This window comes from Neolamprologus brichardi, chromosome 5 (assembly GCF_056152115.1).
Source record: "Neolamprologus brichardi isolate AB-2024 chromosome 5, ASM5615211v1, whole genome shotgun sequence".
In the NCBI taxonomy this organism is placed as follows: Eukaryota; Metazoa; Chordata; class Actinopteri; order Cichliformes; family Cichlidae; genus Neolamprologus; species Neolamprologus brichardi.
The window spans coordinates 26,935,620-26,951,528 of NC_142108.1; the positions used below are offsets into that span (position 1 = coordinate 26,935,620).

At 39.2% G+C, this 15,909-nt stretch overlaps 1 protein-coding gene across 1 annotated transcript; it reads left to right on the plus strand.

The window, feature by feature from the left end:
• Positions 1–727: 727 nt before the first annotated feature.
• ilrun (inflammation and lipid regulator with UBA-like and NBR1-like domains) lies at positions 728–12,247 on the plus strand. Its single transcript, XM_006782864.3, has 5 exons — positions 728–1,019; positions 3,388–3,542; positions 3,666–3,863; positions 5,578–5,882; positions 8,676–12,247. The coding sequence occupies exons 1-5, from the start codon at positions 862–864 to the stop codon at positions 8,700–8,702; spliced, it is 843 nt and encodes a 280-aa protein (XP_006782927.1). The 5' UTR covers positions 728–861; the 3' UTR covers positions 8,703–12,247.
• The last annotated feature ends 3,662 nt before the right edge of the window (positions 12,248–15,909 follow it).

Here is a 15,909-nt window from a genome sequence, read left to right on the forward strand (position 1 = left end):
ACCAATAATAAAACAATTATATTTTGCAATCCAGTTAAAAAAAGAAGGTGGTGCAGATAAAGGGCACCATTTACATGTATGTTGTAGATTCAGTGTTGTTCAAAACAAAAACATAAAGACCCCAACATAAATAAAATAAATGTGTTAATTTCTCCCAAGACACTGGACAGGAAATGTTGTCAAAAGCACTATATTCATATAACCCCCTATATTGATAATGAACAACGCAAGTTTTTTAAAACTTTGTATTCATTTACCATTTATAAAATTGAAAAATAGGGATTTTGAAGCATGACATTGATACATAAAATATGATTATGTGAATAGATAAAAGATTAGGTACATGAGGTATATTGTTAAACTGTGAAAATTTGATATATGTAAATGATATATACAGATCGTTATTGATTTATATATTTCTTTCCTGTATGTTGAATTTTGCTTTCAAGCATAATCACTTCATAGAAAGGTTAAGGAAAAGTACATCTTTAAAAAAGTGAGTTTTGATAATTCTGAAAAAGTTTTATATGTGTAATTAATATATTCAGTGCTGTTTTCATGTACATCAGTAGTCATACTGTCCATATTTTACACTGAACAGATAGATGGGAAACAGATTTCATTGATACACCAATGAAAAGGTGGCTACAAATAGCAACAGATGACGTCGACGCCCACCAGGCGATTGGCGGAGGGCTACGAGCGCGCTGTTGCAACGTCAAACATCGTCCCCCTAGTTGTGCCATGCGCATTAACGGTTGTTGTTGTTGAACTGGTTGTTATGGCTGAACAAGGCCTCGGACTCAATTGAGAGAGGACCCCCGTACCACCCCCGTCTCCGCCACGGGACACCTGGCACCTATGGAGGGCACGGACATGGACGTGGACGCGGAGCTCATGCAGAAGTTCAGCTGCATGGGCACCACGGACAAGGACGTCCTCATTTCGGAGTTTCAGAGGCTGCTGGGCTTTCAGCTCAACCCTGCCGGCTGCGCCTTCTTCCTGGACATGACCAACTGGTGAGTGCGGGGATTGGAGGGCCCGCTATGGGGAGGACAGGAGTATGACGCTAACCTAGCTTTATAATTAGCTTGTTAGCCTACATAGATAAAAACTGTACAAAATAGAGCGCTATGGAGGTGATGTTGAACCCTGAAGGGAATCATATCACCATTCCCATTCTATGGGATGGCTGTTAACTCCAAGCTATCATCACTGGCAAACGGAAGTGAAACGGTAAAGTTTGCCGTGACCGCAGAGGAAACAGTAAGGTGAAGTCACTGAGGAACCAAATAGCTAGCAGGCTAATTTAAGCACAGGGAACTCTCGCTCCCGGATCGTCAGCCATGTTACATAACAGCGCACAGAGCCAGTTAAACCGTGCTCATCGGGAAGCCAAAACTCAAGGCAGCGTCGCTCACTTCACGTTATTCTGATGACGTAACCAGTCGTGATCTATCAGCGGCCGACAACAAGTGGTCTTGATCACAACGCCTTTGTGCTCCTGGCCAGCTATGCTCACGTTCTTTAGTTTGTCAGCGATTGATGCCCTTGATTGGATCAATTTTGAAAGATAAAACTTGTTTTCACGTAGCTTCTGTATAGGGGAATGGAGCTTAGGAGGTCATAATGGAAAGAAGGCATCATTGCACGGAAGTTGTTTGAATCTGTCCCCTGAATCCAAGATTTGGAAGTTCTAAGTAAACATGAATTTATGGCTAGTATATGAGCAATGGCTCAGAGGTAGCAACCCACTAAGCCAGGCAGCATTATTTCTCTCTTACTGGCAAAGCTAAACTAAGAGAAGTGCCACTAAGATGTAGGACTGTACAACTTTGTTTTTACTTCTTTTTGTTGTGTATTTTTCACACTTGCATGCTTCAGATCAGCAAAAAAATGTGAGTAGACAAAGATAATCTGAGTTAATACAAAATACAGTTTTTATATGACTGTTTAATTAAGGGGGAAAAAGTTATCCAAAGCTATCTGAGACAAACCTAATAACTAGTTTTGCCACCCTTGGCAGTAAGAACTACAATCAAGAGTCTGTAGTAACTGGCAATGAGTCTTTTACACAGCTGTGGAGGAATTATGGCCCACTCTTTAATTCAGCCACATTAGAAGCTTTTTGATCATGAGCAGACTGTTTAAGGTTATGCCAAAGCATCTTAATCCGATTTAAATTCAGACTTTAACTAAGCCACTCCAAAACATTTGTTTTCTTTTTATCTTATTTATTTTGATCTTTCTGATATTTTGTTGTTGTCCTGCTGCATAACCCGAGTGTGCTTCTGCTTCAGGACAAAAAACCGATGGCTTCAGGTTTTTCTATTATAGATTAGAATTCACGATTCCATCAATAATGGCAAGTCGTCCAGCTCCTGAAGCAGCAAAGCAGCCCAAGGCCATTATACTACCGCCACCATGATTGACTATTGGTGTGATGTTATTTTTTATCAAATATTGTGTTAGTGTATGCCAGATATAAACTTTCCAAAAAACTGACTGAATAAACTGAACCAGTCTCATCATTCCACTGAATAGTTTCTGTTTTGGGGATCATCATGCATTTGGCAAGCCTTTGTGGGGATTTTTTGGTAGCTCAGTAGGTAGAGCAGGTCATCTAATAATTGGAAAGTTGGTGGTTTGGTCCCTGGCTGCTCCAGTCTGCATGCCAGATATCTGTGGGCAAGATACTAACTATGCATACTAGAGTATGAATGTGTGTAAAATTTAGATAGAAAGCACTTAAGCATAGAAAAATGAATAGGAGTGTGTGAATGAGGCATGTTATACAAAGCGTTTTGTGCTCTGGAAGAGTAGAAAAGTGCCATATAAGAATCCATTTTTGGTCAGAAGTGTTTTTGCCCAGTCTCTTTTTTGTTACACTCTGACATTACGTGAGCCAAGTGTGGCCTGCAGTTCCTTAGATGATGTTCTGGGTCCTTTTGCAACCTCCAGGATGAGTCGTGAATGTGTTCTTGGAGGAATTTTAGTTTGGATAGCCCCCCCCCCCTAAAATAAATGAAATCATCATTTAAAATGTATTTGTTCTTTTTGACTAATTAAAATTTGTTTGATCTGAAAACATGTAAGTGTAATATCCAAAACGTAAGAAATCAGAAGAGGCAGATACTTTTTAACAGTACTGTACTCAGAAGGTGCATGTTGAAGTAGTCAAATATGTTATGAGGACAAGCTGACCTGGTAAATATGTTACAAATAATGCTAATTGTAAAAGTAGGGCAGCCTTTGCAAAGACAAACAAAAACACTAGGACAGATTTGACTTTATACTTCAGCACTATGATTTCAAGATTAATAACCAGGATCGATAGGTATTGCTGATGTGTATTAACTCTATGCTCCTTCTTTTGCATTGGAACAGGAATCTGCAGGCTGCTATTGGTGCATATTATGACTTTGAAAGTCCCAATGTCAACACCCCATCTATGTCCTTTGTTGAGGATGTGACAATTGGGGAAGGAGAGTCTGTCCCTCCAGATACGCTGTTCACTAAGACCTGGAGGATACAAAACACAGGTATATGGGCTTTACATTTACACCTTCACATTGTATACATGTAGATAGTCTTTATAAATCTGTAACATGTTCATGGATTTTGTTGAGATGTATTTTGAATGAATTCTTCTTGGTGTCTTGTAGGTGCCGAGTCGTGGCCACCGGGCGTTTGTCTCAAGTACATTGGAGGCGATCAGTTTGGGCATGTAAACACAGTTATGGTGAAGTCACTAGATCCCCAGGAAATATCAGATGTGAGTGTGCAGATGCGAAGTCCCACAACTCCTGGCATGTACCAGGGCCAGTGGAGGATGTGTACTGCCACTGGATTATTTTATGGAGGTAAGAACCACTACTGCTTTGATTAACTATCAAGTACATTTATGAGACCTATGACTAATAATAGTAAATAATAATTTCAGTTCATACTAAGCCAAGATAATTAATCAGATTTAAATCTCATTTACAATTTTCAGTTCCTGTGATGATTAAAAACAACATTATAATATAACTGTTAGTATTTTGCTTTCATGTTCAGAACAAAGGTCTTGTTTAGGTACTCTGTATTACATTAGGCTCCCCTTTTCTTCATAGCTGTGTTCTTTGCTCATCCTAATAACTTAAAGTCAGTCGCTTTTTACTGCAGCTTCAGAAAAGATCATTAAGATACGTCAATCTAGAGGAAGTAAGACTCAAGTTTTTGTGGTCAAAAACTGCAGGATTATCAGTTGTGTGTGGCTCCCTGTTTCTGCAGATCCGACGGTCTTTCACTCAGCCCACTTTCAACAGTGTGCGACAGTTTGCTGTCGGCTTTGTTTTTTTCTCGCCTCTGTGACTGCTTTGCAGGTCTCTGAGCCACGTGAGCTCACTGTCACTCTGTGCCTTCTTGGCCTCCATCTGTGCCGGCAGACTTCCCACAGCGGAGGCAGGTTGGCAGAAACCAATAGCTACCGGAGACTGGCTTTACAAAAATTGCCCCCTGGTCAAGGCCTAACACTGTTTCTCACCCCCCATGATTATGACTTTTGCCATAATTGAACTGCCTTAGTTTATACTTCAGTTTCTCATAAAATAAGACGAACAACAAAATTTCATCAGACTGTCAGGCTTTAACCAGACACCAGACAATGTTGAGGATGCCCGTGGTTTAAGCCTTCATTTGAGACTTGTAACAAACCTACTTCATATTGTTGTCTCAGGCATGTAGCTCTGGCTGTGAGCACAGAGGTCCCACCCGCTATCTCAGTCTTTTGTTTTAGAGGGACAGACAATCAGAAGAAAGCTGGTTTAAAGGGAAGGGGGAAGGGAGTGAAATCTGCATGTTTCTGACAGAAGGTCACCTGGGGGGCTCCACAAATGCCCAGCAGGGAATCAACATCACCCTCAGCTGTAGATAATCACACCTCAGCCTGTGAAACCTTTTCACAGCAGTCCCTTATCTCCTTCCTCATCATGCACTCCTGTGCTTACATCTACCTCTCCCTTGTTGTTGTTATCAGAATCAGAAAACTGTATTAATCCCTAAGGAAATTATGCAATTATGTCAGCACCATTAGTTACATTGCTGGTAACAGTGTTAGTTAGCTTTGACAGGTTCATTGTTTTCCCTTTTTCCTTGTTCTTTTGGAAGAGGTCACGATACAAAGTGGAAGAGAATAGTTTCAGTAATTATTTTCTAAAAGCTTCAAAACAGCAATGCAGTGCATGCTTTAGGGGATATCCTCCAAAAACCAAAGGTTCACCAGCTGTAAAGCATGCAAAAATGCTCTAAAAGAGTACAGAAATCTATATAAAGAGTTGGAAAAGAGCAGAAAAGTTACCTGTTAAAAACCTAATTTTAGTTTACAAACTAAACCGCATACTCTTTTTTGGGGGGGGGTTTGGCACCAACACATGGCAACAAATTCCTGTTTGTGTACAAGCTTGGTAATAAAAGCAATTGTGATTCTACATATTCTCTTAATGGCAATTTAACACTAAGAAAGTTGTCAAACTGGCAAAACATTTGAGTCTTACACAGTCAGGTCACTTTTGTGCTCGTTTGTTATCTCCACAGATGTAATATGGGTGATTCTTAGTGTAGAAGTTGGAGGTCTTCTTGGAGTGACCCAGCAGCTATCTTCCTTCGAGACAGAATTCAACACTCAGCCCCAGCGCAATGTGCAGGGAGACTTCAACCCTTTTGCCTCACCACAGAAGAACAAGCATGATGCCACTGACAACAGCTTCAGAGATCCAGGTGGAGCCTGGGAACGCACGCAAGAGCCAATCCAGCAAGATCAGAATGGACTGTCTCATAATGCTGTAAATAGGGCGTCAAATGGTCTCCAAACTAATCTTTCTGTGGTAACTTATGGACAGGTATGTATATGTAAAAATGAACTCATCACAGATCTACTCTCATCTTTAAACCTACATCACTACATTCACTCCTTTATACTTTTAAGTACCATATGCAAGTTTTTGTAAAAGCTACATTCTCTGTTCTACAGGTGATGGGCAGCAGATGAGCAGTTGTTTTGACTTGTACAAAATGTTTAAATATTGAGCTTTATGCAGTTCTATGGCTCTATAGGGTGTAGCTTACAAAGTGTTCGACATTGCCAGACTGTCTTTGCATCTGTGTGTTTCACATAAACCTCAAACCCCTGACAGGTACAACAGTGGCAGTTATCAGCTTTCTTTGTTAACACATGTTTGGATTCTGCCTGTGCTCACTAGAGATTATAACAAAGAATATAATGGAAAAATGCAACACTGGCGTTGCAAATAAGAGAGCAGTGCTGGCAAGAAAAAGATTAATCTCTGGAATTTGTAAGCTATTATTTATTTTACCACTCGTGTACCCTCCATGTTGCTGTTTATTTATAAAGTGACAGCTGCACATTAGAGATCTTAAACTTGATCCATTTAAACAAAGCACTAAGTAACCTTTACGTGCTGTCCCACCAAGAAGGAGATGTGGAAATCATATCAGTGCTGAATTGTGAGACTGAAACCTTCTTTCAGCAATGCTACGTGGGTTTTTTTTCTTTATACAAAAAAGCGATAATGGTCATTATTTCTCTGTAAAATTAAATTCTATTACATTATCACTTAACCTGTGAAGCTGGTCCCAAGTATCAGATGTCTTTTTTTCCTCTCTCTCTTTTTATGGGCTTGAATGTGATAATTGCGTTTATCATTTTCTTCCTCTTGGGACTACATATATTTGCACACATTTTAACACAAATTTAATATATTCAATTCACCTACATATACGTCCTACTGACTAAAATGTTGCGAAAGGAAAGTTCACATGAGTAATTAGATGATTAGATATCTTTACTCGGGGGATTGTGGTTAGACACTAACCGTCTTTTTGGCAGTCTGCTCTGCAGCTGTCGGCATATCAAGTTGTGGACAGTTAGACGAGCCTCAGGGTTTAAAACTTTATTCTAATTAGTTGTAACTTGAGATGGATTACTTAAAACAGAAAAGAATTCCTGTGACTTAATCCATTTTAGTTTTACAGTACAGTTTGGCGAAGCATATTGCGCAATCGTCTGGTTTCTAGGAGTCAGTGGGGATATTTTTTTGTCCTGTTATATAGAAGTGATTATAACTCTAAAATCTTGGTTTAATGTTGGCATTTGATAATGTGCATCGCAGTTTCTATGTTAAACACTTTAGTCCAGAGTGAAATATTTTGACAGTCATGAGAAAAACAAATTATGTTCGAGTTCTATTTTGAACACTGTAGATGAAGAAAAAATTCAGTACTTTGATGACAGCTGAAATGCTGTGATACTAACACACAAAACAATAATCTTATTAAGCACAGCTTGAGCTATGATGATGCAGAACAAAGTTTGAATATTAAAAAAAAAGTTCTAATTTTACAGACAAAGCAGGGTTTTTTGTGTGTGTGTGTGTTTTGGCGGTAGCTACATTCAAATCAGCGGTTGGTCTGCAAATGGTTAAAACCAAAACCTTTTTCCCTTTTTTTTTTGTTTGAGTTTGAGTAAATAAACCTCACTTAAATATATATTTTTTAATTACAGTGGAAGGCCTGAACATTCCAAAGGAATGAAAAGCCCCACTTTTTCAACTGGGAATGCTATAGAGTTTTACTTTTGGCCAGGTTTTGTATTTTCTTGCAGTGTTGGTGGTAAGTATCAGAGAAAAGCAAAGCCAGGTCCTCATTTCTTGTTAAGTTCTTACTTTTATTCTTAATTACTGTAATTGCAATTCTAGTGTGGCCAAACATCCTGTTAAAATCAGAGATGATATGCATTGTTGCCAACATGTAAGTATTGCTACAGTTTGGCTAACAGGTAATTATTTGTGACATGTGTAAACCTCTATGTTACAGCGTTGTTAAACTCCCTCAGTGGTCTTTGTTGAAGAAAAAATCACAGTTAAATCTTTTAGATGAGACCTTTTTGTTCTATGGTATTATCTCCTCAAATGCTGTATGGACTGAACTATCTACACATTACACCTGGAGGAGCTGATCGTCCATGCCACGAAGCTCCATGCACGCAGTTATTATGCTGATGTTTATGCCAGTGGAAGTTTTGGCGTCTGCACTTTCTGGGTCAGCAGAGAGCTGGCGACTTTTATGCACATGGCTGATGCGCTGTGGTTCCGCAATGCTTCCACTTTCCACTTAAAGCCGATCATGGACTATCTAGGAGGGAAGAAATTTGCATGAGCCGACTTGTTGCAGTGGTGGCATCCTGTTACAGTACCACACTCTTTAGAACAACCCATTATTTTATAAATGCTTGTAAAGGCACACTGAATGGCTACGTCCATCATCTTATACACCTGTAGAAATGCAAATATCCGAATTCAAAGGTTAAGAGGTGTGATCCAGTACTTTTCATAGGCAAAGCTTTGTTCACAGTTTGACCTCTCAACCTTTTCAGGGTTTGTTACACTGGAATGATTAGAGTCAATTAGCTGTGTGAATCTTTTGTGGCTTTTTAAGCGATGCATTAATTCGAAAGAAGACTGCCTGGGCGGTTTGGTTTTGTCACCTTTTATTACTGCCCTGAAACTGAAGATAAACACAGACATGGTGGAGCTTACGCTTTTCTTTCCCCTTTGTGTTGTAATAGAAACTAAACCAAAAGGCTTTCTCTTATTTTTTTTTGTCTTCCCCCACAGGGACCCTACCCATTTGGACAGAGCTAGAATGACAAAGACCCCTCTCCCCCATGGTGAATGAAGAGCTTAGCACCCTGGGAGTCCTTAAACACAGAGGAGTTGGAGGGGGAGAGGAACAGTTGTTTTATATTGACTCATGACAACCCTCTTCCAAAAACAACCCGTGGCCCTTTCCACAGAAACACAGAGGACAGTGAGGCGATGGATTACATCAGCTGCCGTGAAACATCCCACCTGACATCAACACCTGGACTCGCATGTGTGAATGCTTCATTTAAGAGTGCTATAAACCTTTACGAATAGATACACCTGACTATTTTTTATTTACGTGGTAAAAACGTGCCTAGTTAAAGTGAAAGTCACCCTAAACAGTTTGGTATTCCCGTGGGCAGTTGAATGCTTTCTCTCTTTTGGGTTCCTACCCAGGTCTAGAAATATTTTTTTTTAAAATATGTTAGAGTAGTACAGGAAATTCTAGTGGTCATTCATGTTGAAGTTTTACACAGTGTTTCAAAAAAGATGTTATCTTTTATTCACCATCCCCCTCAAAAAAAATGTAAAAAATCTAAATGTGCAGAAGTTTCAAACTCCTTTAGGTAAAACACAGAAGCAGAAAACTACACATAAGAAAGGAAAGAAAGAAAACATGCACAGGTCTTTGCCAGCTCTGGAAAATCATCACTTAAGTGCGTATAAAAATGTAAGCCTCAAAGTTGCATTCATGTATGAGAGAGATGGGAATCTTTCCCATCATCAACCAATTTTACATCACCAGACAACTGGTAGTAATGGATATGGTGATGCCATGTTTAAAATGTAACACTATGTCTAAAGTGCCCCTGTTATGCTCATTTACAGCCTGAATTGTTTTATATGAGTTCAGTGTTCAAAATAATGTTCAGATTTTTTGGCACGCTCACAGCTTTTTGAGGCCCCTTTATGAGAAGTGAGGGAACCGTCTGAAAGCTGTTGACTGCTAACAAAAGGTTTTTAAAACTGTTAGAAATACATTGTATCACTTCTGCCTTTTACTTTAACTCATCAGCACAGCTGTTGTCTTCTAGCTATGATAATGTTGATCGTTGCTGTTAAAACACAAGGATTTTTAGCCTTGTGAAAAATGGCTGATTAGTCCTGTACTGTGCTGTGTTTGTGTCACTATTACATGTATGAAATGTGTAAATGGGGACAGCTTTTTTTGGAGTTGGAATAATTCAGTTTGGCCTTTTTAACTCTGCAAACTATTTACGTGCGCAGAACATATGTAACACACTGGAGGGAAGGAGAAAGCACAATAGGGGCACTTTAATTTTGGCTTTGGCAACATTGAATATCTGACTTTGGCTAAAGTGAGTCGTCCGTATTTGTTTGGTTAAAGCTCCAGAAATATGGGAGCTTTTAGAAAAATCACACATTTCCATTTGTAATTCAAATTTTAAGAAATTCACAAGCTGGAAACGTGAAATTCTCAAAACTCCAATATGACTCCAGCAGTTACTGCATTGCAGCAACACACTTTCCCCCCTGCTACGACTTGGCTTGTTAGACTGATTGCTCCACATACAGTCACTTTTTTCCCCTTTTCTTTGCAGTCCTTGATTTGAGTTTAGTACTCACCCTTGATAATTTGGAGATTTTATGTTCTGCTGTCATACAGATTTGCACTGTAAGATGGCTTGGATGCTTCCAACAGAAGCCGTTTTTTCTCATTACTGCAGTTAACTTCAAACTAAGCAGGGTTGGACTTTGTGAATCCAGGATGCCATTCAATTCAAGTCAGACAACATGCATTTGACTTGTGTCGTCTGACAAAATATCTAAAGAAACAAGTCTTATTGTCCAAGTTTACATAGACTATTAAAAGCTAAGACTTCCTGCCCTTCTGCATATAAATATTTGTCATTCTTGTGTAGGAACCCAGTTTCTTCCAAAGACAAAATCCAGAGAGACCAGACACTAATGGGTGGCATCATCCACTGCATAGTCTGCAGGTGCATAATTGAAACTGCATGGGACAAGGGTGGAGTTTATTTTATTATTTTTGTTTTGTTTTGTTTAGGGTGGGTTTCGCTTTTAATGGAGGCTGAAGCGCAAATGGATGTGAGTAAGCTTGAATTTGTGAGTTGTGAGGAAAGGTTGATAAAGCCATCTAAATCTATTTTGCCTGGTGAATGACTGTAGTATCTGAGTCCATGTCTATGTATGTGCCTGCCTGGTGCGTGTGTGCGTGTAAATGTTAATGGTTTCTCTTTGGATTGAACTGACATAAATGGTGTATACTACTTGGGGAAAGGATGACTTGACACATGCACATCATTACTGAGAGAGCTTTAATAAGTGTGTACCTCAGAAGTATTTTTGAGTGATTCTGCACCAAAAATTCACGCATCAAAAATGTCCCAGATGTTATTTATTTTGTCTTTTTGTCTGTGCTGCAAATTTAATAATTCCCATTCATAGCCAGCAGGTGGTGCTAAAAATCAGAAGACCAAACTACACCAGACTTGTCATGAGTGCTGAGTATACTGAATGAGGGGGGAAAGGTGATGAGTTGTAGTGTGAGCCTAGCAGATTGTCTGAAGAATGTAGATGTTTGTTATCAGCATTGTTAGCACTGAGGGTCAGTTGAGGTTTTCTTTGGCTTATTGTGGATCGTGACACCAGCATTCCCCCCTCCTCAAAATATTTTATTGATTTGTGTATTCCTCACAGCTTCAGGTTTTTGTTTTTATATATCCTGAAATGAAAGGTTTCAATGTTAAACACTAGTTTCATTCCTGCACCAGTGTCTGATGTTGAACGTGAAAGTTATTGTATGTTTGTTTGTTTTTCTCTTCTGATCACATGAATGAGTTTGTCTGCTGTTACACCTGAATTTCTACTTCAGCTTTGCTACCTTCATTATGTCCATGTTTTGTTTTTTTTTTCGTTTTTTTTTTCTGTGTATCTTTTTGGCCTAAAAATAAAATGGGTGGTCCATAGAACGCCATTATAGTGTTACCGTTTTTATAAGGAAGTGTTCAAACAGGATTATTAGAAACTTTTAATATTTTGATTTTAAAGTCCTTTAAACAACTTTTGATGGTTAATTATCAAGGGGATTGTTTCTTCTATTATAATGTTTGTTTATCTTTAAAATTCACCAGCATTCTGTGTTGCAGCTCTTCTCTGTTTGTATTGAGTCATCTGACAGTCCTCCTCCCAAACAGTATACACTGTTCTGCACTGCTTCGATTATTCACGTGTCTTTTCCTTCTTTTCGTGTGTGCGTGCATGTGTGCGTGCATGCGTGCGTGCGCTTCCTTCGTGTTGGCTTGCATGTGTGTGTGTGTGTGTGTGTGTGAGGAAGAGAAAAAATGGTTAGAAAATACTGCTGGATCCATTCTTTAGTTTTAGTTTGTGACTATGTTTGGACTTGAGATGGGTGGCAGAGTGAGTGGATGAGATGAAAGTTTACATAGTCCTAAGATAGCACATTTATCTGAAGAGAAATTGTCAAAATTAAGTTGGTTTTTTTTTCCTCCTGTAACTATAATTAAGCATTTGTATGATTAAATTAACACTGAAACAATGACTTCAGTGTTTGTTTGTTTTTCATGGGGTCAAAGTAAATGCCATCTTTGCATAAAACCACTCTATACTCCAGCTGCCGCTTTAACCTTAAGCTACACCCAACACAAACAGTATCATGTAATCGTTGAGCTACAGTTTCACATCCATCGACAGCACAAAAGATGCATTGTGTAGCCACAGTAACATCACGCAAAGTCCCACTTCAGATCTTCAAGATTAGTTTTAACCACAGCTTACTGTACTTGGATGAACGTGTGGAGTTTTAAGGTTTGTTAGCAAGCTGCATCCATTAACACAAAAAGTACAACACATAGACACATGTTCTTTAATTAATGCCAAGCTAATTATTAAATAGTAATAAAATTTCAACCACAAAACCAAAACCTCTTGGATGATGTGTGTCACACACAGAGCCACATTGTGTTTCATTAAAAAGGCACCATTAGCACGCACATGGTAAACAGGTGCAGATCAGTGATTTTAATTAACACCAGGGATGCGCAGCACCTACAGCTGCCAATGTCAGCACATCTGTCAGTCATCGTGGTTGAGCTGTCAGGCTTTGATGCCAGTGTGTTTTGGGGCCACACCTATCTTCAAGATAGTGTGTGTGCATGTATTGGCAGAGTTATTATGGTGTTCTATTTTTTTCATTGTTTTTTTTTTCATTATTTTTAATTTTGACCTGTGCTGCCGTGTTATTTTTAGAGAGAAGGCAAAACTTCCAAACAAGCCATAATTGTTCAGGGGTTTTTTTCTCGTTGTACTGTCATGAACTCTAACAGTTAACATAACTGGAGTCTGCATGCAGCTCTTGGATCTTTTTGCATTTTCTCTAAATGCGCACGGTCTGATCTTGGGATAAATTTGCTGTGAATGTGACATTGTGTTATCATATATGTGAATGCTTAAGACATGCGAATTGCCAACATTGCTTTTATTTAATAGAAGTCTTGCAGGTCTTGCTCACACTTGCCGTTCATCAGCTAGCAGCACATGACTACTGATATCATCTTAATTCCTATGGAAGCAGTAAGGTTATTTTTCCTTTTTTTTTAAGCAGGACTGCATAGAGTGAAATCTTTTTGCACGAAAGCCTCATATGACAGCCGCTAGTCTTATGGTGATAAGATATGTTGATAAGGTGTGCTATGTCTATGTCTGTATCTATTATTTTGGCAGTATATTAAGGTGTGTGTGTTTATGTGTGGGAAGGCGAGATGTCCATGTGCATTCAGGCAAGCCGGCACTGAGGCAATTGTTTGAATGTGTCTTGTGTGCCAGGGTGACTGAGGACAAATATTGACTTTTGCAATATTAATTCAACAAACATCCCATCATGTCTATCATCTCTCATTGCACTTGAGTCACTGTTTTTCTTTTTTCTTTTTTTTTTTGGATATCTGCCTGTCATTTCTATTAATTCAACAAGGTCTTTAATGTGAGGCTTCAACTGTTTTAGTGAAAGAATGAAAGTCAGATGTGACAGATAATGGTTTTGTCTTGAAAACTTTAATTTAATATTAAAATAATTAAAATGGAATACATTTTACTGACTTGGTTTTAAGTTAATGTTAAAAAAATGTCTGTGGTTATAGATAATATGTTTTAATTTGTCATATTTATATTTAGGACGGTATGTTTACAACTCGAATTTATATAAAATGTTTAAAGAAGAATAGCTTGCTGCAGTTTTTCCTGGGGATCTCTTGTCAGTGACATGTAACATGTGACGAGAGCCCTCAAAGTCAGCCATTTAATATAAAATAAAGGTTTAAAGTACAACTCTTGCATTTTTAGTACAATAAAAAAAAAGAGAGAGAGTCAGCGTTAGGGACAGGAAGCTGCCATATGTTTTCAAACACCATCTGGTTAATGGGGAATTTGCTGCCTTTGGAGCTATCAATGTGATTAGATTACAGATTTTATTTGTGTGGGTGGGGAGCACTGCAGGCATTATAAATGACAGGCAACTTTAAATGATGGTAAGTCTTGAGCATCGGGAACTACGAAAAGTAAATAGTGGAAAAGCATTTCCTGAAGTTAAACAGTACTGCTTACAAGAAAATTTGCTCACTTGAAAAATGTCACGTAGCCTCTTATTATCCTGCAGCTGCAGATTTAAACATATAATTTTTAAATACCCGAGAAACCAGGCGTTGTGTCACTGTACTGAAATCAGCATTTTTATAAAATGGATTATAACCAGTGTTGGGAAGGTTACTTTTAAAATGTATTCCACTACAAATTACAGAATACATGTCCCAAAATGTATTTTGTAACGTATTCCCTTACGTTACTCAATGAGAGTAACGTATTCTGAATACTTTGCATTACTTAATATATTATCATGCTGTTTACAACTACATGAATGTGATTTATTACTGTTACTGAAGGTCCGCGGCTCCGAACCGTAGTAACGGGACCTCTCGCTAATACGTCGGGTTCCGTGTTGGGCTCGTAAAATCCGAAAAATAGCTTTACTTTGTTGTCTGGGTCAAGTTTGAGACAGAGAGACAGAGAGAGGCGTTGAAAGGCTGCTCCAACGGAACTTATTGTTTCGGAGGAAAACACGAACACAGTGTACAGTCAAGTCTTAATAGCTTACTTACAACTGGGCTCGTCAGGCACTCTTCTTGGCTGCAGTGGTTATTATTATATTTACATGCTTCCAGCTCCCGTTTCTGCTCAATGACAGCTCGTACTTTTCCACTCTCCTTTTTCTCCCTGCTCGCGCTCACAGACACATAACGGGTATGGCGGTCCATTCTCCCTGCAGCACAGCCTACACTGCCCATGAGGCTACATTCTTTAGGGCTATGCCTGTAGCATTCTGCCCTAAAAAATGTTATTGTTTGTCTTTTTTTCAGTGTTTTATTTGTTCGTGAGTAAATCGGTTTGGCTGAGTTTAAAGTTATTAGATTAGATAAAATAAAACTTTATTAATCCCCCGGGTGGGTTCTTCCTTGGTTTTTACTCAGCTGAATAAACGTCAAACAGAAAACTGATTAAACAGAAGTGTGAGATGGTCGAGAATTTACGCCAGTGTCCTGTTATATTTTAGGTAGCAAGGAGCAGACGGCCAAGTTTGTTAAACTCCACCGAGACAGCGGTGACGCTAATCAGAAGGCTAGACCGTCTAATTTCCCCAGCCGTTTACTTCCTGCCTACCCGACCTTCTGAGGACCCGGCCCACGTAGACCGCGAAGGCCGGGTCCTCAGGAGGATGCAGCCCATGAATTTGGACACAGCTCATATGTTTGTACGGTTGGTCCAGGGTTCCTCCTAATCCAGGACAATGCTAGATCTCATGTGGCTAGAGTGTGTCAGCAGTTCCTGCAAGACGAAGGCATTGATGCTATGGACTGACCTGACCCTGTTCCCCAGACCTGAGTCCAATTAGGCACATCTGGGACATCATGTCTCGTTCCATCCACCAACTCCACGTTGCACAACAGACTATCCAGGAGTTGGCGGATGCTTTAGTCCATTTCTGGGAGGAGATCTCATCAAGAGTATGCCCAGGCATTTTAGGGAGGTCATACAGGCACGTGGAGGCCACACACACTACTGAGCCTCATTTTGACTTGTTTTAAGGACATTACATCAAATTTGGATCCACATGTAGTGTGTTTTTTCCACTTTAATTTTGAATGTAACT

What these genes read in the sequence shown, in the direction of transcription:
- ilrun (XM_006782864.3), top strand. Translation starts at nt 862, where the DNA reads ATGGAGGGCACGGACATGGACGTGGACGCGGAGCTCATGCAGAAGTTC. An exon ending in TTCCTGGACATGACCAACTG is followed by an intron (nt 1,020 to 3,387) that starts GTGAGTGCGGGG and finishes GCATTGGAACAG; the next exon opens with GAATCTGCAGGCTGCTATTG. An exon ending in CACTGGATTATTTTATGGAG is followed by an intron (nt 3,864 to 5,577) that starts GTAAGAACCACT and finishes TTATCTCCACAG; the next exon opens with ATGTAATATGGGTGATTCTT.